The sequence below is a fragment of the Dysidea avara genome, chromosome 11 (genome assembly GCF_963678975.1).
Source record: "Dysidea avara chromosome 11, odDysAvar1.4, whole genome shotgun sequence".
Taxonomy (NCBI): domain Eukaryota; kingdom Metazoa; phylum Porifera; class Demospongiae; order Dictyoceratida; family Dysideidae; genus Dysidea; species Dysidea avara.
Genome location: NC_089282.1, coordinates 38,182 through 62,505, shown reverse-complemented (window position 1 = coordinate 62,505; position 24,324 = coordinate 38,182). Strand labels below are relative to the sequence as shown.

At 39.5% G+C, this 24,324-nt stretch overlaps 3 protein-coding genes and 2 long non-coding RNA genes across 31 annotated transcripts in view; 2 read left to right on the top strand and 3 right to left on the bottom strand.

The window, feature by feature from the left end:
• Positions 1-1,328: 1,328 nt before the first annotated feature.
• Positions 1,329-11,959, top strand: LOC136238582 (uncharacterized). Its single transcript, XR_010693070.1, has 3 exons — positions 1,329-1,555; positions 3,384-9,401; positions 11,880-11,959. It is a non-coding gene; the product is annotated as an uncharacterized lncRNA (long non-coding RNA).
• Positions 5,814-18,653, bottom strand: LOC136238579 (uncharacterized). 24 transcript variants are annotated; one of them, XR_010693060.1, is made up of 11 exons: positions 14,274-16,081; positions 14,170-14,210; positions 14,044-14,118; positions 13,146-13,243; positions 13,004-13,094; positions 12,333-12,954; positions 8,162-12,273; positions 7,231-7,452; positions 6,413-7,181; positions 6,267-6,356; positions 5,814-6,032 (listed from the first exon to the last, which is right to left on the bottom strand). It is a non-coding gene; the product is annotated as an uncharacterized lncRNA (long non-coding RNA). The 24 variants fall into 24 exon arrangements; XR_010693061.1 differs by adding an exon at positions 18,589-18,653 and having other exon boundaries at positions 13,004-14,118; positions 14,274-14,482; XR_010693063.1 differs by having other exon boundaries at positions 13,004-14,000; positions 14,265-16,081.
• Positions 17,065-18,485, bottom strand: LOC136238577 (uncharacterized). Of its 2 annotated transcripts, none has more exons than XM_066029138.1 (2): positions 17,703-18,485; positions 17,065-17,654 (listed from the first exon to the last, which is right to left on the bottom strand). In XM_066029138.1, exons 1-2 carry the CDS (start codon positions 18,394-18,396, stop codon positions 17,359-17,361), a joined length of 990 nt encoding a protein of 329 aa, XP_065885210.1. In that variant the 5' UTR covers positions 18,397-18,485; the 3' UTR covers positions 17,065-17,358. The 2 variants fall into 2 exon arrangements, with proteins under 2 accessions (XP_065885210.1, XP_065885211.1); XM_066029139.1 differs by having other exon boundaries at positions 17,065-17,651.
• A 1,036-nt stretch (positions 18,654-19,689) lies between the features above and the next one.
• Positions 19,690-20,438, bottom strand: LOC136238578 (soma ferritin-like). Its single transcript, XM_066029140.1, has 2 exons — positions 20,236-20,438; positions 19,690-20,185 (listed from the first exon to the last, which is right to left on the bottom strand). Exons 1-2 carry the CDS (start codon positions 20,338-20,340, stop codon positions 19,772-19,774), a joined length of 519 nt encoding a protein of 172 aa, XP_065885212.1. The 5' UTR covers positions 20,341-20,438; the 3' UTR covers positions 19,690-19,771.
• A 2-nt stretch (positions 20,439-20,440) lies between these two features.
• The window catches only part of LOC136238575 (bifunctional glutamate/proline--tRNA ligase-like), a 29,173-nt gene continuing 25,289 nt past the window's right edge, over positions 20,441-24,324 (top strand). For all 3 annotated transcript variants that reach the window (XM_066029135.1, XM_066029136.1, XM_066029134.1), the window contains exons 1-6: positions 20,441-20,566; positions 20,920-21,010; positions 21,062-21,155; positions 21,207-21,363; positions 21,411-21,523; positions 21,570-21,658. In XM_066029135.1, coding sequence (XP_065885207.1) covers positions 20,521-20,566; positions 20,920-21,010; positions 21,062-21,155; positions 21,207-21,363; positions 21,411-21,523; positions 21,570-21,658 — 590 coding nt within the window. In that variant the 5' untranslated portion in view covers positions 20,441-20,520. The remainder of the gene's footprint in view (positions 20,567-20,919; positions 21,011-21,061; positions 21,156-21,206; positions 21,364-21,410; positions 21,524-21,569; positions 21,659-24,324) is intronic.

The window sequence follows — 24,324 nt, the reverse complement described above, 5'->3', positions numbered from 1 at the left end:
TGTACCCTATTGAATGTCCAGATGAAACAACTATTGACACTGATGTATCTAACATGGAGAACAAGGATACTGACAGTAAACTGAATAGTGGTAGTGACATTGATGAGATACCCCATGAGATAGACTTGAATGATGATGAGAGTAATGATGCTCCAGTTGACTCGTGTACACCAAGGACAAGCCAGCCGACTTGTAATGCAGCCATTGCAGCAAGAAGTATGCTGAAGTTGTGGCTTGACCCTGATGATGATGATGTCCCTCCTGGGGAGTGTCGCGGATCACGCGAGAAACTAATTACGTGTATTTATGTTACGTAACTTGTATAACTTGTTGAACCGGTTTTTTTAGCTGGCTCAGTAAAGGCCGTTGCTAAGTGAGTTAGTTATTGTACGAATAAAAGTTGCAGCTCTGCATTGTAGTAGCTGTGAACCGGGTCGTTAATTGTCGTGTGGCTCGCGACAAACTCCTTATGCTCTATCTGATTCCGGCTGAACAAAATTCCTAATCGCCATGGTAACGGCGTGATGCCACTATTTAATTATAACGCGAAATTCGAGATTTGTTCTCCAATGGATTTTGTATTGACACAATCCAAAGCTACGTAATTGTCATAGCAACAGCTTTCCGCCATTTTGAATGGGGCCAGTTTCAATTATTACGATTGCGCTACATTGAAATCCGATGATGAATAAAGCTCGAACTGGGGAGTATTGTCGAACAATTGGCCGTGGAAGTCTTCGAGGTTGTAAATTGGTTAGGGGCAGGTGGTTATCAGGGTTGAACAAGGCGCGAAGCATCGACAACCCAAATTGCCCTGTTGGCCCACACAGGTAGCACTGCGAAGCAAATAGGTAGTATTTTAGTATCCATTACTGCGGTAAATTATTTGTGATAGTAACCGTAGTAGCGGCTGACCATTCCAGGCGCTCCTTGTACAGGTAAACAAGGGAATTAGTGTCGTCAGCGCTTCGCGCCTTGTTCATCACCTGATAATCACCTGCCTTTAGCCAGAACAAAGAATTTGCAGCATTAAAAGCTTTCATGGACTATTGTTTGACAATACCACTTAGTTCGAGCTTTCTTCATCGCTGAATTTCATGCAGTGCAGTTAGTGATTATTGAAATTGGCCCCATTCAAAATGGCGTCCGAAAAGTGGGCGTGGTTTGGGATAGTGCCTATTGCACAAGTTGCTACTTACCATCGTTTGTTGTAAATTTGCAACCTGTAAATACTTCAGCTTTGAATAAAATTTGTTATCATCGGATAGAGGAGTATTATGCGTTGGCCGAACAATTTGGGATTGACTAAGTTCACCCAATCCCATGTCACTCACGTGACTAGGATATGTAACCACAGTATTTTGCGGGTGAATCACGAGGTGACGTAACACGTACATTACAACTCTTATTAAAGCGCTTTTACGTTTCAGACTTGCAGGATGTTTGTACAGCGGTTTGTTTTGAAAATCAGTGTAAGTGATCAAATGTCTTCCAATGATTATACCAAGTTTCAGTGGGGTAACTACTGAACAAAGAAACTAGAGTACTATAAATGGTAAGTAGGAACATAGGTATTAGAATACACTCGAATATCTATGGTAGGAATGTATTACATTGTACTGGTAGCTAGCTCCATAGTAAGGCTACAGTCCACTAATACTTCCACTGTGGCCAAATAACTGGACTGCTTACAAAGCTGCCGTAGTTCTTTTTCCAAGTCAGTACAGAGGCCAAACAGAAGAAACAGCCAATTGTCAGCTTGTTAATTATGCTACAGTGCATGGCTATTAATGCTCATTCTGTATTCACTGGTAGTGCTGTTGGGTATGCCCTAGTTTTTGCAGCCTACCTCACTTTACATCCACCACCTTAAAATATATTATGTAATTTGTGCAAGCTCGATGTTACGATAGACAAACCATCATTTACATCTATGAAATGTTTTCAGAAAAGCGATAACAGTATAGACTCTGTGCGCACAAGGGTGTAGCACTTTAATACATGCCGTGAAAAGTGCATCCACCTTTTTATAGGGCAAAAAATGTATATGTTCTATAAATGCTAATGTAAAGGAATCTGAAAGGTAAAGTATTGCTATTGAAAAGTAAGTTACTAGGTAAAAGACTTGTTCCATGTCTAGTTATTCCACTTTGTATTTGTAATAGAACACTCAACGTTACTGCCCTCAGTTTCCCCATAAAAATAAAACATCATGAAATCTGAAGCCATAGCAATGTTTAGCTGGACCATTCCTTAGGGTCTATAAGCAATTGTGATTACAATGTCTTTCAAATCTTTGTAGTGACAAATAGCCTGCTGTTGTTGCAATTTTGGTTACCTAGATAAGTGCTGTGCAATAATCACTTATACACCTGTATGACTTACAGCTGTGATTGATTTTCTAATTATTGAGATAATAGAAACCTTTGTATACTGTTAACAAGGGCAGTTTGAGGGTACACTTGTGAGACATTTCTCCAACCAGTTGTGGCAGTGCTGTTTGAACCATTTTGAGAATAATTACTTGCTTGCTCGTAAACAATTTTTTTGCACCTGTAAAGACTCATTATTATTGTGATAATTGGTTTCATTATTGAAAGTTATTGAGATATAGTCTTTTTCATTATTGCCTACTCCTAATTTCCTAACCCACCCTGTATCGAAGCTGAGGTATTAAGTGGACAATCAGAAACAAGTTATCTGTACTTTGCCTGGCCGATCAGAAAGCTTACCACAGCACTATATACTAGTATGGCTCCATTCATAGACTAACAAATGGCCTGGCTATCTATTTGAGTGGAAACATGTGCAGTGTACCATGGGTGGGATGTTAACTGTGATACTGTTGGGTGAAGTAATCAACTATCCTATGTATATCATCACAACCATTTTGTTGTCACATGTGATCTAGTTGGACCATTTTTGCAAGATATTAGGTCCACCTGAACTGTTTATGCACACGGCCCATGTACTAAACTAAACATTGTTACAAACCATGAAGCAGGGATGAGCCCACAGCGGTCGGTATGACCTCTCAAATGAAATAGCCACCACTACCACTCAACAACCACTACAAATTCACCTCTGCCATACACGAGTTAAGGCCTCACACAACATTTCTGGACTTATCCCTGTCTCTTGTAGCCACCACTATTCTAAACCTGGGCACATCCCTGAAGTACCTGGTGTGAGCCAGTTTGTGTGATGGAATGATAGAACCATCTTGCTTGCCTTATTTGTGTACTGTGAACTTGAGGTATTGGGCACTAATTGTCCAGATACCCATGTATGTTAATTTATGTTCACAACTTATGGGACCAAACTATATGACAGAGATACTCCTTATAAATAGATGAAGTATCATGATAAATATATTCATGTAGGAAGCATTTAATGATCTCATCACCAACCATGTTCGCAAGGGTTGTCCTGAGCTCCTAAAGATGAAGCTATCTACTTGTGGAATGTGATGAAGAAGGGCAAAGTCAGTGTCCAACTTATGTTAGTTCGATTGGTTGATATAATCTAACTGATCCATCCATCCATTCTGATCTTTATAAGCTCTGGACCTGAAAAATCTGCTAGGGAGTGTGCAAGGCTAAAGACCTTGTCTACATAGCTAGTGGAGAGTTAGATGCTTAAAAGAGGTATTACTGCTGTATTTGTATACAGGGGATATTGGAGGAATGGCTGTCTGAAGTATGACATGGAGCAATACTGATCTGACAGGCCAATACAGCTATTATGTGTGATTATCTAATGTATAATTAAAGGATATAATGAATTACCAGATATGTGGTTTCATTGGTGTGAAATTTAAACTACAAAATTCCCTGAAATGAAATTCTGCCAATATCCCTCCATGCCATGGTTACAAAACCAATGCATAGTCTCCCAATTAAAATCACCAAATAAAATTAGACCACATTTACACTATTGTGTGTGCTGCTTATTACACTGCTCCCCTTCACCTAGACAGTTTGAAATCATCATTTCCTTCATGACTATAATAATACCAAGTTATAAGACTTGTCTAAATTTGTCCATGAGAAAGTTTGGATAGCAAAGAATGCGTTAATTTAATTTCACTTACCCTTACTAATTAGCAGGTCACTTTGTACACAAGTAACCATGTAATAATATCACACCTTAAAGCATTTGCAGCAGATGGAGATTTAATGACCAATAGTCATTAGTACCTGGTACAGTGGAATCCATTAACCTGTTACAGCAACACCTGTGCAATCTGGACACTCAGTAAAGATCCCAAAGTATCCCATAGTACATAGACGGACTTGGAAAAGCAGGAAGCCTTGATAATCAGGACACTATTAGTTGGTGTCCATAATAGTAGAGCGGCTAAGCAAAAAAAAAATTGTTAACTTTTTGATATAAGCTCCAAACTTGATACAATGTGACTGGATTTACGAAAGGGGTGTTCCACACACATCCATTTGTATGAACTCAGGAGATCAACTCATAACTTAGTGTTCAGCTAATGTACAAACCTGAAATTTTCTCCATCCATAAAGCTATGTTAGTACTCACTACTAGCCAAATGTCAAGTCAGTAGCATTTTCCAATCATAAGTCATTAACCATCAAAGTTGGTAAGTGTGGAAGACCCCTTTTCGCAAATCTGATCACATGTTTGCTTGATTCATACTAATATGATATTAGATATGGTGCCATTAAAAGTAACCATCATATGCTCAAAGAACCTGAAAAGTAAAACCAACAGAAATGTATTGAAGAAGCCATAAAAGTGAACATACTGACACTTTACATCTGCATTTGTCAATGCTGGTATGCTCAGGAAGAAAAAATCATACATTCACATTGGTACAGTAATTTGAAATAGAAAATGAATCAAAGCCATCTAGTTCGATTAGGAATTGTGGTAACGAGTTCCATTCTTGTACTGTTTTGGAAAAAAAGCTTTTTTTTGGTATGATGTTGTAGGTGTTGTTGGAGGCATGAAATGATATTGCCTGGTTTCTCTGGTCATTGGAAGATAATTAAAGGAATTTGGGTGTGGAATGCTTTGTAAAACGTTTGTAGTCTATGTCAAGTTTAAAGATCTGGCCAGGAGCTGATCAAGGGAGGTGTCCATAAACAACACATCCAGAAGCTGAGGTGTCCATCCAGGTCATTCATTAGCTTGCAATGTTAAGAAGCATGGAGAATTAAGGTATACAAAACCATAGATACTGTTTCTATCGGATTGTGTCTCTACTTTTTACACTGAAATATTGGCACCTTTAGAAGTGACTAAGTACAGTTGATTACATTTTCTGATTGCACTAAATTTGAAATTACATTCATGCTATTTAAACAAAAACAAAGATTTGAATATACTTGTATGGCTTTCTGCAGTGATTTGGATGTCGCACCATATCTAAAATGATTTAGTATACCTTACTCAACTTGTACATAAAATTTGGTACTTTTATCACATCACAATAGTGAACAATGTCATCAAAATTTGTCGTTTAACCACTCTACTGTAGTAAGCAGTACTTTTACAGACACTAAGTAATAGTTAGAGACCTACCATGAGGATCTTTGTGGTTTTAAACACTAAGGATGATACATAAAAATCCAAGGCGACGTCAAAGTTTTTTAAAGCCACAAAGATCTGAGTGAACTCTCCAGAGGTCTCTTAGTGATTTTAAAGACCCAAAGATCAAAAGATTTTATGCATACCATGTTTTACAGTAGAGTTATTCTGCATATGGAAGGTCTCAATTCATGTATAGTTGAATGTTAGGATGCTGTCTAGACAAGCTGTGTCATTATTCTTTATTTCTCGGCTTCTCTTATTCTTCAGATATTATTGAACATAATGACTGTACAACACTAAACAAGTATGACCGATGTTTTTCTTTCTAGCTGCCTTCTCTTGTCTCCATAGCCTTTGGCTACTTTGCCATTCATTGTCACATTCCAATAATACAGTGTAGGATGGCTTGGTCTTTAAGAGCTCATGATAACCTTGTAAGCATGGCTGGTGATGAGGTCATCAGATGCCTCCTACATGAATAGTTATCATAACATTTCAAATCAATTATCTGTAGCACCTCTATTAATAAGGTTATATAATTTGGTCCCATAAGTTGCATACATAGGCACCCGGACAACTTAATTAGTGCCCAATAATTGCAATTCCACTAAATACGATAAGGTTAGTTGGCTGTAGTGCAGTTAGTAAAGTAATGCTAAAGAATTCCCCTTTAGAAACAGTTTTGTTGCAAGACCTAACCTTACCTGTCAATATGCACCATCAGCAGTAACTTCAGTGAATCAACACCTGTTAAAACACCTGGTTGAGAACACCTATGCCTTGTTGTTTACGACCTAAAATTATCCACATCATATCAGGATGATATACAGTGTATGTGTATGTACCTTACCTGTGAAGCAGGAAGAACCGGCTAGCAACTTTTACCAATTGGTTGTATACAAATCTAGCAGCAGTAGATTCTCGATTAATGGACATTCGCTGAAATGGACATTTCCTAATTACGGACACTACATCATGGGCCCCTACCATTTGGTAACCTTTGTACACCTCTATATAACAAGTAATGGACAATCTATGAGTACCCCTGCTGTGCACTGAATACATGCCTTTACCTCTAAACATATTGATTTAATTGCAGTTCCTTAAAGTCAATCCTCCACACTATTAGAGACAACATGCACTGCACCAATTATTACAATACTCTTATGTCTTTAAGTCAGTACAAATTGGGAGGAGTGTTGTGGAACATTTACGGTGATTATGAATAAATAGGTATGTAAGAAACTAAGTAGTTACATTATGTTATCATGCAGTCTACTGTAAAGCTAGCTAGTTGCTGTCTAAGCCATACTTGTGTCTAATGTAATGTAGTGTGTACACTTCCTTGCTAAGTTGTGTGTTGCAGCCTTCAGAATATTAGCTAAAAGAATTGCTAAAATAATTTTGCAAGTTAAAATAACGTCAACCTTCCTGCATAGGACTCCTCCATACAGAGAACAAGCAAGCATGGTCCCCAAGTGTCCTTTACTTAAGAGGTTCCACTGCATTTAAGTAGCTAGCTCTTACCTTAATAGTACATTGTTCAACCCACCGAGATCCTATTGAGATAAAGGACAATTTTCAGAGCTCTCCTGTAGGGAAGCCTTCCATGGCAGCAACTATGGATCAATGAATGATGCCATTGAGGGGTAGCTACTTATAGTTCACCTCAGTGTCCACAGTTTTACTTATCATAATAAAAGAATCAGAAGAAACAGCTACAACACCAGTAGATAATTGCGGTGTACTAGCAACACCTTCAACAGAAGTTTTTTTGGCCCAACCACCAAATCCGGGCAGACATTCCAATGACGAAAACTGATTTCTTGCAAATAATCTCAGTGCTCTCATCAAGAAATGGTTCCGTCATGTATCATGCAGTACCTAGGCCTGTTATCAGATATCATGTAACATGTACTATGTACATCCATATATATATATACCTGGGGAATTTCTTCCCCAGTAAAAATCAGTACAACCAGTTATAGTAATTAAAGTCAGGACCTGGGTTAATCTAATGGGGGATCTGGTGTTAACTGGCAGCTGATCCCCACTTAAACAGCTGGGTACACTTGAACAATGTAATAGTTTCCTACTGAAGAAAAATACGACCGGACACAACCGAAGACATACGCACACTTCTGGCAGCCATATTGCCCAGCAAACTATCACTGGGCTACTCAGGCAAGACTGTCCAAGTGTCACAAATAGTGGCCAGGCCTGAAGTTCCACAACGACCTAAATACTGCCAAGGATGACAAGGGACAGTTGATAAAGGGAACACAGCCTGGTAGATGATGAGAAACATTGCCTTGCCCAGTATGTTGGAGTATATTGTTATTGTGTCAATCAAGTAAATTCTAGGCAGCATGCAACAACTAGGGCATACCCAACAGCAGCACTAACAGAATACAGAATGAGTATTTAACAGCCATGCACCATAGCCTGACAACTTCTGTTTGGCCTCTGTACTGACTTGGAAAAAGAACTACGGCAGCTTTGTAAGCAGTCCAGTTATTTGGCCACAGTGGAAGTATTAGTGGACTGTAGCCTTACTATGGAGCTAGCTACCAGTATAATGTAATACATTCCTACTTACCATTTATAGTACTCTAGTTTCTTTGTTCAGTAGCTAACCCCAGTGAAACTTGGTCTAGTCCCAACAAAGAAACCGCTGTTCTTCTCTTACAAGCATCCTGCAAGTCCACATCATCGTAAAAGCGCTCTAATAAGAGTTGTAAGGTACGTGTTACGTCACCTCGTGATTCACCCGCAATCGACTGTGGTTACATAATACTAGTCACGTGAGTGACATGGGATTGGGTGAACTTAGTCAATCCCGAACAATTTTGATACCGCCTTCAGAACGATGAATAACGTAACTTAAAACCAACTTACCTCCATAGGCTGCTGTACATTGATTTTACCATAGATTTTACGCATAATAATATTTTATGGAAAATTGTATGTAATGTATGGGTTAATTTGACATGAGTTTTGATATGGCTAAGGATTGCTCTGAATGTTGACACTGGCGTATACCGGTAAGGCAAGAAATTTTCGTGGGATAATAATTTTCGTGGATTTCGTGGTGCAAACAATATCCACGAAACCACGCGTAAGCCGGCGGTTAACTATCTTTTTCCAGCTGCTTCCCGCCTACCACCCCCAGCACAAAAGGCATGCGTGCTGGACACAACTGAAACAACAATAATGGGGACAATTAAAAGTCCCTAGGGCCACTTACAAGGCCCAGTTCCGGGGAAGCATCAGATGATCTGTAAGAGATGGAACGACTTCCCCGGATGCACATAGTTGCAGATCTTAAAAGAGAAAAGGACAACAAACAATGAAGCCACGCAAGAGTGCTGCTGTAGGTCATGGTGTTGTTACGTTTGGAAAGTAACTCGGCTAAACAGCGATAAAAAGTGACTGCTTCCCTGCCCATACCCCCAGTTGTTGAGAAAACTAAAGGAGTGAAAGATGCCAACTCCACCTCACGGACACGGTCACCATACTCCCTCTTCTTTTTCCAGCTGCCAGATGTCTCTGCTGCAGTATTTTAAGAGGAAGAATTGTGTGCCCCCTGACTCTAAGGCTAACTGAACTACGTAATGTGACGAAATTACGTGATCAATAGACACTAAATTTTATGGGTTTTGTTATGTAGACATCCTACGGGATCACGTGATTATATTGTAACCACAAAAAATTACGCAACACGGGAAACTTCACCGATGCGTACTTGTGCCACGTGAACAATATACTCTCCTTCTTGTTTGGCGGTAATTGCAGGGATTCAAACTGGTACATGGTGATTAACGACGAAAATGATGAAGGTGAGATTTCACGCACACATCGTATCAGTGCCTGAATCAAGTTACTTTAATACGTTTACACCTGGAAGTCTAGCTGCCAGTTAATTGGATACTGGAGGGTTTGCACAGAAGGCAGAACCTGTACGAGGTACTTACCACTAGCCCAGGGAACCTAAGATACATTAAATCTCTCCTTGAGCTCACCATTTTTCTTTTAAATTATCAACCATGTTTATGAATGTACCACCTGAATCTTGATCTTGACACTTATGCACCTATCAATGTTAGGCCCTTACCCCCCCAGTACGGACCATGTGGGGACAAGGTGGGGATTTGACACCCTGCAAGAACAATAACCCCATTACTGGGGCCTAAGTGTTTGTCTAATCCCCTACCTACCCCCTATATTCCCTGAGGTATTCCCCCACTCCATGATCACGTTAAGGTTTGACAATACACGTTAAGGTTTGGCTACGGGTCAACGCAGGCCTGCCAACTCTCACGGGTTTACCGTGAGTCTCACGGTTTCACTACCCTGCTCAAGGGCAGCAGATCGAACCTCACGGTTTTTGAGGCCTGCTAACTCTCACGGTTTCACTAACCTTCGTTGGATAGAATCTCACGGTTTGTAGCGCGAATGTCACGGATTTCAAGTTTAAAAAGTCGAGACCTTTTTTTTTTTTGGTCTCAGCATAGCATCTACCAGTTTTTTTTTTACTACACACTGCAATACAATAAAGGTACAGAAATCTCAAGATTTTTTTACTTTCCAGGTTGGCAGGCCTGTCAACGTCACGTGATTTAACTAAATATAGCTACACAATTCAATTGTTATAAAAAATGCTTGTACCAAAAGCCCCACTACTGGGGGTAACTTTGTAGGTGAACCCCCGTATAAATACCCTATAATCCCCCTATGGATCCCGTACTGGGGGTTACAATTGATAGGCGCATTATCATGCTGTATGTCCTTGAGACAAGTATAGTTCCACCTCAATTATTCCTTTGTTTAATTAGTTGTAATTTTTAGTGGCTATCCCATGTAATTATGGATAATTAAGTATTTCATCCGGTTATGAGCTAATTTCAAGTGAGATTAGGATCTTTAGAACTGTTGCTATAAAGATAACCCAACCCTTAGAAACTTTGACAATGATTTCCATTGCCGGTTTCGGCCCAGTAGGCTGCTGTATTTTGATTAGTGCATAAATAGTGCATAAATGTCGAATGTTGATTGGTTTGAGTGCAACATTCGAAACTTTAATTTGGTGAGCATTGTATGTAACTATATAGCTATACAGTAGCTAAATATTATGCAGGTGGCATAATTTTGAGTGTATTGTAGCTTAATTCATTAAACAATAGTCGTTGTTCTGGTTCCCTTTGGCAAATGGAATTTCTCACATCGACACTATTGTGTGTCTGTTTAATAAGATATGGCAGCACACAACAAGATGTAGCTGCTGTTTAGAAACCTTACAGCAGTACACAACTCATAAATGTCCTTCCTCTACAGCTTGTCCCAACTGTACTTCGTGATTATCAGTAGGTGTGGTCACTCGTGGAACACAAGCTAATAGGCTTGTCAGACACCTAATGGCTTCCACCTTCCATTATTTTCTAGTGTCTCATGTGTAACTGCCCACGGCGAAAACTGTTCATGGGATGATGAACAGTCAGATTCTTGTAGTCTTCTGCTTGCTAATATAAGCAGGTTGCGCATGTGCAAAATTCTAACTTTGCTTGTCATTCGAATAATGCACCCTTTGAACCATTGAACAAATGCAGTACATTCATTTATGCACTAATTTTGATTGTGACACTTTTAGCAGGGTTTAAAAGACTTTAAAATTGTCACAGGTGCACCCTTGTGTTCTTCAAACCTCTATTGCACTCTATTCTGGTTGACATAGCCATCAAACTGTATTTGTCCTTCTGCAGACATCTAGCTATACGTATATCACTTCTCTATTGTGTCTTGAAGTGTTTGCCATTAGTAAAGATGTTTTTCATCTACATCATATAGACCATGTGCGATCTTCAGTGTGGTCCTGTGAAAAATTTCCTATGGCTTTAGATTTTGTGGGAAGTGTTAAATGTCCAAATGTCTTCAAACAAAATATCTTGCCACAGCACAAGTGTACTTTACTAGTTTACTTACCTTTTAGTAAACTCTATCTTCCATTACCATTTTAATAATTTTCATACCATAAACAAATCCTTGATAATCAGTCCATTGTTCCATATTGTATTAGTGTACAGTATACACACATTAAGACCCCTGAAATCAGGGAACCTCACTAATACAGGACATCTTGTTAATCAGGACACTTCTTCATGGTCCCATTTGTATTAGTGCATTACATCACGATACGGAATACCATTGTTTAGTCCAAAGGTATACTAGTTTCACTGTCAGCACGTTGGTATATATGGCACTACACAGAATTGTTATAAACTATGAGTGCGCTATACTTCTTTTTTACTTATTCATTATAGCAAAGGAACTGAATACTAGTACCAAATGATAAGCATTACAATGGAGAAGCTACAGTATGCAGAAAAAATTCAGAAGTGAAGGTGAAAATCCTCCCAGTGTAATGCCATTTCAATGTAGGGATGCTATGATAGTCGTGACATAAAGTTCCATGATATGATGGCATGACATAGGCTTCTTTATGTTGTGACATAAACATTTCTGAATAATGCACAATTTTTTCTTTCATTATAATGTAATAAATACTGGATGGTAGGATAAGTATGAGCAGTGTTGTTAATTCCACCATTGTTAAAATGTCACCAATATTTACGTTGATATTTTGCATACATAAATCATTTAATAAATAAAAAGTGTTGCAAAACTAAGAATTGCTTATGTCATGATTCACCTTGCCTGCCAAGAGACATACACATGTAACTGCAGACAAGACGCAGTTGTAACGTGATACCTACCGAAAGTGATGCTCTAAGAAACGATGACTGAATGAGGGTACTCCTTACTACTTGTCAACTGTCATGAAAACCACACCAAACTAACCACAATACTACACACAATGTACTCATGAGGTTTTATATAGATCTAGAGCCATTGTTGGGGGGTAATGCATTACTATGCAATATGTTACACAATGTTATTACCCTTTGTAAACTTAGTGAAATATGCTATAAAAACTAGTAATATAACTCAAGTTACTTTTCATACAAATGTAATGCATTACCTAAGTAATGAAGTTACCGTAACGACTCATAATTTTATTACAAAGTTATTAAATCTCTTACTACTCCAGTGAGTAATGCCTAGCCACAACAAAGTAATGAAGCCCACAAGGTGGTAGTTGCGCACATGACAGCTTAAGGCCATGCACACAAAGTAATATAATTATTATAGTATGTAACTGTAATTAATAAGTAATGAGTTACTTTTAAAAAATAACTACCCTAATGCTGTGTTTTTGAAAGACACCCTGGATGGATTTCCAGGTCCAAAAGACACCACAATTTGAGATGTTGGGTTCCCAATAACCTCAGCTATATACTTCACCTCCAGACAGTGGGTCACCAAGCACAGAGAAATCTGGTAGTTAAACATTGCAACTTGGTGACTAATAGTATTAATAACTTACTGGCTTCTTTGCTGTGATTTGATTTACAGGCAAGTTGTTTACAGGAGGTACTTGCCACTTCAGTGATGATATCATGTTATCAGTATGACTACTGATAGGTTAGGACATGTTAGTTATCAGTATCGGTTTCTCAGCTACTCACACTGAAATTAATATTTACAGGGACGGTGGAACCTCAGTTATCCAAACCCCTAGGGACCAGGGGTGGTCTGTGAGTCTGAAAAATCCATATATCTGAAACTGTGTATAAATAACATTGAACATTTTAGTATTATTGACTACCCTAATAGTACTACTCTAATAGAGCAGTCATTTCCGTAGTTCGGTTAATCAAGAATCCGGATAAGTGGGGTTCGGATAACAGGTTCCACCGTATTATATTTTGTATTAAACATAAAATTGAATCAGACACTGAGGGCCTTATTGTTAGGGAGCCAATTGCTTGAAAGGGACCTGCTTGACACGGTCACTACATACGACAAGAAAGTTTGGCAAATTAAGAACAAAATTTCCTATCATATATACTGATGTGGTCTAGTCATATGGCAATGCAGTATACAAGTAAGGTTTCACAATTTCTTTAAATGTATAGCCACTACGTATAGTGAGGATGAGAAATTAAATAGTTGAGTGCACATGACCTACTAACGTTTAACTCGGTCAGAGAGAAATATTAGAAATGTATAGCCCCTTATCTTTTCTACAAATAGTCAACAATACTTTGCCATAATAAATCCTTCAAACCAGCTCAGCACTTCATATTCTAATAAAACACAGTAAAAGCAATTATCTAGCTAACATGAAGCTAAGCACATGGACATTTTCTATATGTACATTCAAGTGTATTACTATGAAATCAAGTCAAAATTTCTTAGCTTTATGACACTGGTAGATGGACTAAGCAGGTCAGTTTGTGGTTACATGATGGCCAGGTGATCTTACTATACAGTGACCGGATAACACACTTGGGACTGTAGTTGCATGGCCCCATTCCTACCTAACAAAGGATCTATATATCCAGTGATGATCACAACTCTTACCAACTCTGTAGAATTGCAGTCCATAAAAACTTGTAATTTCTGCCCCATAGTTATCAGTTTCACAATACGCCAAAACTGAAGCCACAAATGTAATCACAATGACATAATGATGATGTCATCACTTACTCTAGATGAGGCATAGAGGCTCTGAAAGTCTTGCACCTCTTCTACAATGAGTGTGATAACACAGCATATATATACTTTAAACAAGGTTACTCTACCTAGCTCACTTGGTTCCTAAGGTCCAACAATATCCTCTGTATTTCTGAACATCTTGCCTAGGGCCATTCAAACTTTCTCCTGTTTCAATGGTAAATTTCCCCATCATTTGTTGCTTTCATGATCACCAAGTGATAATTGGTGACTATACCACCCCACCATATCAGCCAAGAACTCTGACACCAGTTAAAGTGAACACTAAGCTAAAGTCAAATATCACCTAGAGTTAGAAAAAGAGGATATTCAACCTTAGCAAATGTGTACACCTCAAGATCACTAACAGGATATTAACAACTAACTCAACATATTTTATGAAACAACATCAAATTTGTAGATCTAACAATGCCACTTACCTGGGAGTAACAATAGATGAACACCTGAAGTGGACAAACCATATCCAACATGTTACCTGTAAAGCGAATTCAGCCAATGCCTTTTTGCGACGTAATATTAGCTCTTGCACTCAACAAACTAAGAAGCTGTGTTATCTAGCAATGGTACGTCCTATCTTAGAGTATGCATCAACTGTCTAGTCTCCATACACTAACAGTAGCATCTACAAGTTAGAAATGGTCCAACAAAGAGCTGTAAGGTTTATTACAAACAATTATTCACCCTGGGCTAGTGTAACCGAGATACTAGATTACCTGAATCTATCAACTCTTGAACAGCGATGGAACAATTTGAAGCTAGTTACGATGTATAAAATGGTGCATAGACAAGTTCACATCGATAATAGAAACTATTTAATCCCAATAGCAAGCCAAACATGAGGTCACGATCAACGATTTTTGCAGCCACACTCCAGAATTGACTCTTACCTTTACTCTTATTACCCCTCTACAATTAAATTATGGAATAACCTATCTAGCAGTACTGTGGAATCACCTACTTTAAGCACATTTAAACAATGTATTAATTATAGCTAAGTACAATCACTACAATTTATTCTTAATTTAATCTGTTGTACTATATACTCCATATGGAGGTTTCTATACAGTAAACAAATAATAATAATAATAAACATTACTAGCCATTAATAGTAACACAGGTTATATCCAATAGTAAATCCAGCTCATGGCATTATAGTGAACAAGCTAGGATCATCGATATCTGTTTTATGCGTATGCACAAGCACACACACACACTCACTACATATGTGAATAGCGTACCATCTAGCAGGTTGGCATTTTTTTTGAATTAGTTGAATTTTTTTCCTTGATTTCTCCCTATATGAGCATTTGTCAACCATAAAAGCCTAGTACATTCTCATGTCGCCAAATAAAGTTACTTTCAAAGGTGCATTTTCCGGGACATCTTGATTGCTTGATTCACTGTACAACAGCCCCTTGATCAAATTTTGAATTCAACTGACAGTATAGGTGTGACTACCCTTTGTTGTGGTATTTGTTTGATCCCTACTACATTAAGGTGTGTAAGAACAATCCATGGAGGCTAGGTGCCTGATCCCCAGGAAACATTGACAACCAACTATCTGACTTTCTTTTGCTGGTGTATTTTGATTGTGGCACAGTGTAAGGTGCAGAGAGATTATTAAGTACTGCCTGGTACATTGATTCAGGTACTGGTACTCTGTGTGTGAAATCTCACCTTGATGATCTCCGCCAGTAGTCACATGTTTTAACAATATTTACATCTGAACTGGGGAGGCTAAGTAGCTGGAACTGTCCTATTAACAACATCAAGCATGAAGAGCGGTGTCCTGTACACTTGCCACAATATAGTTTCCGGTATTACGTGTTTTGTGGTTGATATAGTGATCACGTGATCCGTAGGATGTTTGTACATAACCATAGATATTATACAGGGATTTTACGGAATCTTGCAATAAACTTAAAAACGAAAACCAAGTTACCAAGGAAACATTTGAATTGTCACGTGATAATGTCTATTGAAAGAAGCAGGTGCTCTGCTTACTCGGATGATCTACGATGGAGGATCGTGTGGCATAAGTTGGCTTTAGGGATGGATGATAAATCCACCGCTTCCAATCTCTGCGTAGACCCTTCAACTGTGTTTAGAATCATGAAACGGTTCAATGCAAGTGGCGGTAGTGTAAGTAAGAAAGAATATCCAAAGGACTGCCGAGTGTTAAAGCTAACCAAGCCTGTGGAAGCAGTTATATTAAACATGTTGATGCATAAGCCAGGTGCGTATTTGAGGGAAGTACAGGAAGAATTAAGTCGTGTGTATGGTGTCAATGTACACCAGTCTACGTTGTGTCAGTTTTTAAAGAAGAGTGGATTTACCAGACAGAAAATGAAGATTGTAGCTGCCAGGCAAGATAAACATTTAAGGGAAACATTTGCAGTAGATGTAAGTTTGTATGATTCAAGTATGTTGGTGTTTGTGGATGAAACTGGTACAGATATGAGGGATAGTTTAAGGAAATATGGATACAGTGTCAGGGGTAAACCGATCACTTCACACAAACTTACATGTCGTGGTCAACGTGTATCAGCCATTGTAGCGATGACGACCACTGGTATTCTGGATTACAAACTTACTAAGGACACAGTAGATTCCGATGAATTCAAGGACTTCATTGAAGGTTTACTTCCGATGCTGATGAATTTCAATGGAACAAATCCAAATAGCATTGTTATTATGGATAATTGTGCAATTCACCATTGTAGTGATGTTACAGGATTGTTGAGAGAAGTTGGGGTTATGGTGCACTTTCTGCCACCATATTCTCCTGACTATAACCCCATAGAAGAGGCTTTCTCTAAAGTCAAGACCGTTTTGAAATGTATGGAGAGTACATTGCATAGTGGTGTTGTTGACCTAGAGACATGCATAGCTGCAGCTATTGCTTCTGTCACTCCTGATGATTGTCAACAATATGTACATCATTGCCAGATTTATGGATAACTGATTTTTTAATCATAGTTAGATAAGGCATTGTATTTAGTATCTAGCTAAGTTTTTGAAATAACTTTTGTTGAAAAGTAAGTGCAACACCATTATAACACAAAACTAATAGTAACAAACAGTATACAGCTAACTAATGGTTGCTGTTCATGACAAGTAGAAGTGAATCGAAATTTATAATCTGATCAGTATAATGTAAGTCTACAATAACCTCAATGAGTCCATAATCTTCCCTTTCTGCTCTAGGAATTCTTCCTCACTTAGAATACCATCATCAAACATCTTGTGTAAATACCGTAATTGCTCATAGTGCTTCATTCTGACATCTGCCAATCGAGATGGGGAAATTGCGGCTACAGATGTGGCGGTGGAAGTGGTCACTGTTGGTTGAGTGGCAGCTGTGGTACATGCCGCAACAGATGAATTATGTACAGCAACATGCTGTGATGTTGAAGGCGATCCTGTGAATGCCTGTGCCATTGCTTTAGCAGCGTCTACTACAACATCATGTAATGACTCTCGCTTTGCACGTTTGGGCACTGTACCTGTGATCATTGGTACATTAGGTGGCTCCTCTGTTGACTCGTGGACACCATTAGCAATCATTCTTGCCCATAACCTCAGTTTTGGCAGTTCCATTTCCTTGTGCTTCATCTTCAAATCTTCAAAAATATCGCTCACTTCCTCTTCATGTCGATCTCTCTTAGATGGTACACGTTTGTTATTATTGTTACCTGTTGACTCCTTAACCACCGACCTTTCACACCACAACTGTATCTCACAATTAGCACCAGTAAACACTTTGTACATCATTTGTACGTCAATATCATCGCATAACCATCGCTTCTGCTTTCCTTCGAAATAGCCAACTGCACTGATTTCGCTGACAGAATGTACATCTGTACAGAATGTCGTAATTATCTTCGTCTTTACCGCAGCTAAATCGACAAATTTCTCTTGAAAATTATGTAGTTGACGAACTATGAATTTTGGAGACTCAGCTGCTGAAGAGGCTGGATTAAAAATCTTCACATTATACTTGTACGTAGCTGTTGCTCTAGGCACAGGACTCTCGGCTTGACGTGAAGCTACTGAACCACCACCATTTAAATTGAAGGTCAGCTGGTTTCCGAGGCTCTGGTTATTTAGGAGTGGCAACAGTTGAAGCGCATTTAAACCCAGAAGATTTGGGAATCCAACTCCCGCACTCCCTGCTTTACCACTGGCTTCTTTCGACATGTTTCGCGCCAATTTCCACGTGATTTTTAAAGGTTACCTTGGCAACTTAGTATTGAGTTTTCGATATCATTGCAAGATTCCGTAAGGCCCCTGTATTCTCCGTACAGTACAATATCTACGACATAACGAAACCCAAAATTTATTACCACGAAAATCACACATTTTTCGCTAATCCACGAAAATTTCTTGTACCTTTTTTCTCCTTGCCACACCCACTGTTGAGGTATAGCTCCGTGAGTGGCAGTGTGTGTCCGGGGTTGTATACAATCACTGGACTGGACTAGTGGACTGGACTGGTGGACTGGACTACTGGACTTAGGTATTTTCCCTTTTTTACCCAAATATTTGGGCAACTGGTTGCAAGTATGTTAGTCTCATGTAGTTAGACCACTCCCCCACACACAAACAAAAGAAAGGTGTGATCATGCCAGACTTGTCAACATTGCCCAGCTTCAGCTATGTACAGAGGTTCTAATAGTTCTTGTTTGTCAACAAATCTAAAACAGAAGTCACATGCAGTCATTATAGTTTAAAGTTCAAAATGAATCAATTTGATTGGTTGAAACCTTGTGCATGTGATTTCACTTGTTATTGCCGTCATGCAAGAACTATAGAACCTTTTTTATCAGCTATTGAATAGCAAGACAGTTAACTGTCGCCACTTAATCTAGCTGACTCCATGACTATAACTTGCATGGTTACTACAACACTACATACACATGTACTGTATACATGGTTTGTACTTCATGATAAGACAAATGGTAGTCGTACAATAGAGATTATGCCAAGAGAGAGAGAGAATTGCACACAATTCTAAGATAACAGACAGTGCCAAGTAGACAGATTCACCTGCATATTTTACATTCAATGTAGCAATAGCTACGACCAGTTGCCCAAATATGTGCTAAAATGAAAAACAAACAAAAAAAATCTGAGTCCAGTAGTCCAGTCCACCAGTCCAGTCCAGTGATTGTATACAACCTGTGTCCGGGGACATTATTGTTGTTGTAGACTAATTTTCATCGATGAAATGATGGTCTTTCTTCTTTAAAAAAATTGGTTGTTTGTTATCTCTCCCTCTTCTGACGTCCACGTAGCTATAAACCTAAAGAGCACTGAGGCCCTGGTGTGTGCTTTGATCAACAACCTTGTCCTTTCCTAGCCGGATGCCACCTCCTGTACGACTTCTCTAGTCACGCGACCAAACCCTTTTCTCGGAAGTAACTCGTGACCACAGCACGTGACAAAACCCATAAGCTTCCATTTTGGTCACCTTTGGCTACACACAACGAATACAATGCCAACATCGTTATCAAACAAACAAAAATTGGACCTAAGATAACGTTCTGTTCATAGTGTTTCTGTTTGGTCCAGCTTAATCCTCGCCCAGCTCTCGGTCGAAGTGCCACTCGCCATGGCCATTTCCAACCCTCTTCAACTGGGTCACGTAGTCTCCAAGCTCCTTGATAGCTTCTACTTGCTCCTGCAAGTAATTACCCTCGAGGAAATCTTGCATTTGCGAGTCGTTATGTTTCTCGGCAACTTCATGGAGATCCAACAGTGACTTGTTGACAGCTTTTTCCAGCTCTAAGGCGGCTTGCATTGCGTCGAGACCACTTCCCCATTCATCCTTGCTGGGTTTCTTGATGTCGGCTAGAACAATCCTTCCTCCCCTTTGGTTCTGAAACTTCATCAACTTCTCGGCGTGCTCCAATTCTTCATCAGAAGATTTCTTGAAGAACTTACTGAACCCTTTCAGCGCCACATCATCGCGGTCAAAATAGTAGGACTATATGGGCACAAATAAGTAATAATGCTCGTTGAGTTCACGTTACTAACCATTGATAGGTAGGTGTAAAAGGCGTACAGTTCCAAGTTTATCTGCTTGTTAACGCCGGCTTCTGATTCATCGTGGTAATTCTGACGAACTTGACAAGTTGCCATTGCGAAAAGTTTAAACTGAGTGATTTAATCGATAGGTATCCACAGCAGCCCGTGTACTCACTGGCACAGCAAAGACTAACTGCGAGTCATGCGACGATGCGAGGTTTAAATAGTTGTTGTGACGTCATCCGTTTCGTGACGTCACCACCGTCTTAACACGTGTCACTTTACTGTAGTGAAATGGCTGTGAAGCTGGTGATCAGTTCGTCCAATCCAACTTCATTCGGTACGTAAATCCATCGGAGCTGTGGTAATTCCATGTAGTGTTGAGATAAGGATAAGAGTGAACATGTTTGATTATAAGTCAGTGGTCCTACTTCTCAATATTTCAGTGAGAGAACTAAATACTATTGTAATGGGTGAAAGTGTCCGCTGTTTTTACTGAGCCCAGATGGATTTTTCAATTGTGATGGCCTCTAAGTGTGCTATTCTTTATGGAACAATAGACGCTTCTAATTATTTCGGGATTCAGTTTTAACAAACAAATATGGAAAATCTCTGCACTGTACTTTAATTCCGTGGGGAAGTGGTTTATGTGATGTGCTCTACTGCACAGCACGAATATATCTATTTGTATAGCAACGCTAGTAATAGCAGAAGCTGTCAAAAGTGTGGTTAGTATCGACAACATCAAGTTAGACGGTCAATCAACAAGTGTCACATCTGCCAGGTACTTTGACTTACCAATGGGTGATGTTTTGTTATGGCAACTCTTGTTTAGTGGGGTCTTAATCAGTGGCCCCCTGGCAGCTGGACGATACCTGTGTAGAGCAGCAGATCAACTCTATACTGGCTCATCACTAAAAAAGAGTGAGGTAAGGATGACATGTAGTTCAGAAGTGTTGTGGAGGTGTTTGTTATTATAGATTGACCATTGGTTGGAGTTTAGTGTGAACACCTTAGGACAAGTTAGCCGGTGCATTGAAGGATTAGGCGTGCTTGAAAACATGTTAGCACTGAGGTCTTATCTTGTTGGGCATAGTTTCAGTCTTGCTGACATTGCTGTGTATGCTGCTCTTCGTGGTGAGCATTAATTAGATGACAAGTGTAGTCACTATGGTTACTGGTAGGCAAGCAACAGTGGAAAACAGCTACATACCCAAAGTTAAGTCGTTGGTTTACGTTAGTTGATAGCGAGCATTCGGTACAAGCTGCTGAGAAACAATGGCCAAACAAACAAACAGTAAGTAATTGTGTATGTTGCCACGTTAGTGGTGTGCGCTTTATAGGAGAAGTCAGAGGATGTTGGCAAGTTTATGGAGTTGCCAGGAGCAACAGAGGGAAATGTTGTTGTACGGTTTCCTCCAGAGGCTAGCGGGTTAGCATACAATGTTTTATTGTTTATAAGTGACGATTTGATGAAGGCCCAGGGGCCTGAAGTTAAATCGTGATTATATGAGTGAGATGAGCAAATGTAACACCGATATTTCCTTTAAATTAGCATAAATATAGCAAGTTTGTAGCTCTACAATAAGTTCTAAAAATAGTATCTTGCACATGTTTCTCCCTCTGGCTTCTTCTGCCCTATAAATAGTCCCTGCGCATTACATCATCGCTTTGAACTTTTGCTGCCCATAAAGGACCCACTTGGAGATGTACGCCTGCCTGTAGTGAGATATAGAGCAATGTAACACATTCTGAGGAGGGAGGGCTACTAGTTGGGCAGTGTTACATTTGCTCATCTCACTCATATAATCACGATTTAACTTCAGGCCCCCTGGGTCTTCGTCAAATCGTCAAATATATTTCGTGAGATCCACTTCATGTAACACTGGTAGACTTCAAAGCCCCAACTTATGCCATCATAGCTGAGTTCCAGTTCCCAATGTGGATATAATTACATGAAAATAAGGAGAAAACATCCTGGCCAACTGGTAGACTCCTGTAAGCTTTCGAGCGTAAATCGGATGGCTGCAGGTTCGAGGCTACCTAGGTGCAGTCATGGATTTTTCTCCTTTCTCCAACTTTTCAAACACACCTTAAGTAGCTGAAGTCTAGTAGCTAAAGTCTTTGGGCAGGCTGTATGACCAGGTGCCCTACAGACCTTCAGCACTTGTGCTGTAAAGCATTAATAAATAAATAAAATAATGGACAGCACCAAGTGGGTCAACATTAGAGTTGAGTGATAGTAGAAAATTTACTATCACGATAGATATTCATGATACGATAATATCACGATAATTACACTTTGAATGATCTTCAGTCAAGTTCCAAGTATTCAATGCATGTTTATCATAGATTATTATTTGCTTGGTTTTCTTGTAAGTGCATAATTAGGTAATTAATTGCGTGGGCGGCCGATATTTCTACATTTTTTGTTGCAGCCTTGCAGCCAAACTTTTCCATGATAAAGCAAGCCAAGTAGTTATAAAACAGCTAAGCCAGCTTCTCAAGTAGCATTTTTAGTGGAATTCTAGATCCTTCGCTAAGCAATCGACTAATTGCGTGGGCGGCCGATAAATATACACAGCTTGTTATAGCCTTGCAACCAAACATTTCGCGAATAAACAAGCCTGAAGAGTTACAAAACAGTTAAATAAACTTGGTAGCAATGTTTCTAGTAATCTTACAGCAATATCGCGATAGTAAACTGTAATTATCATATTGTGATAATGATTTTTTGATCGCGAGTATCGAACTATCGATGTTATCGCTCAGCCCTAATCAACATGGACCCAGGGTGCTCTATTAACTTCCCAATTCAGGGGATATTGCATCACATAAGTATATCCATAGACATCTATGGTACATTACTGACAACTTATGTATATGCCAGACTATTTACATTCACATTATGTTTACCGGTAACCCATAATATATTAATTTGAGTACAACAAACGTGTTAAAGCATTTAAACTGTTTTACTTAAACAGGTTTGAAGCTGGCGAAGAAACGTTCTTTCAAGGCAGCTCCCAGTTGCCTCTTCTTGGTTCAGGAAGCCAGTTTAAATAGAACCCCATTTTGTTTGTAATAGCGAAACTGGAGGTCTAGTGCTTGCAATTCTGACAACCTGTTAGCACTTGTCAATGCCATTAGAACTTCCAGCTTGCCAGACAGTATCTTGAGTGAAAGTCCCTCATTTTCACCTAGCTGTTTCAGGTGTTCTACACCAAGTTCACGTCCCATGTATGGATGTAGCGAGGCTGTAGGGGTCTGGAGTTATACACCCCTCTCAATAGCTGTTTCACCAATGGGTGTTACCCTATTGGAATGGCCTCCAGAGGTTGATGAGTGGATGAGACTGCTGAGTGGATTGTGTTAATGGTGCGGTATTGTGATCCTTCTAGAAATAAGGATGTAATAAAATCTAGGAATGGCTGAACCCCAGCTGAAATAGGATTAATTTTCTGTCCTTCACACCAGTCACTCCACCGCTTCCAACCTGACTCATATGCTGTGTGGTCCCATTGCTCCATCCTGCAATCATCAGGTCTGAAGTTTGCTTTGAAACTCCAGTTGAAGCATGCTGTTGCCAGATATCTTCCAAGTGGCTAACCTTAGCCGCTTCTGGCCTACTAGCTGGGTGTGGATGTTCCTCTGGATCTGTCAGCATGTCCTCGCGCCACGGGAGGAGAAAAGGAGGTTCTATCAATATTTCCAACAGTACAGGAAACCATGCTTGGTTCTGCCAAGTTGGAGCTATCAGTACTATTGTACTCTGTTCCACCCTTATCTTCTGAAGGCATCTGCCTATCAAGACAAAGGGTGGGAATGTATATCCCTCTAGATTCCTCCAACTGCTCTGAAAGGCATTGATGCTCATCGCTCCTGGATCTGGCCTACAACTGATGTACTTGGGTAGCTGGTGGTTTAGGTGGTTTAGTTGGCTGGCAAACAGATCCACCTTGCAAGGTCCCAAGTACCTGCTGACTCTTAAGAATAACTCCTTGTGGAGCTTCCATTCGGCTGATGTCTGTACCTCCCTTCACTCCTGGTCTGCAATCACATTGTTGAGTCCTGGTAAGAGGGATGCCGACAGGGATT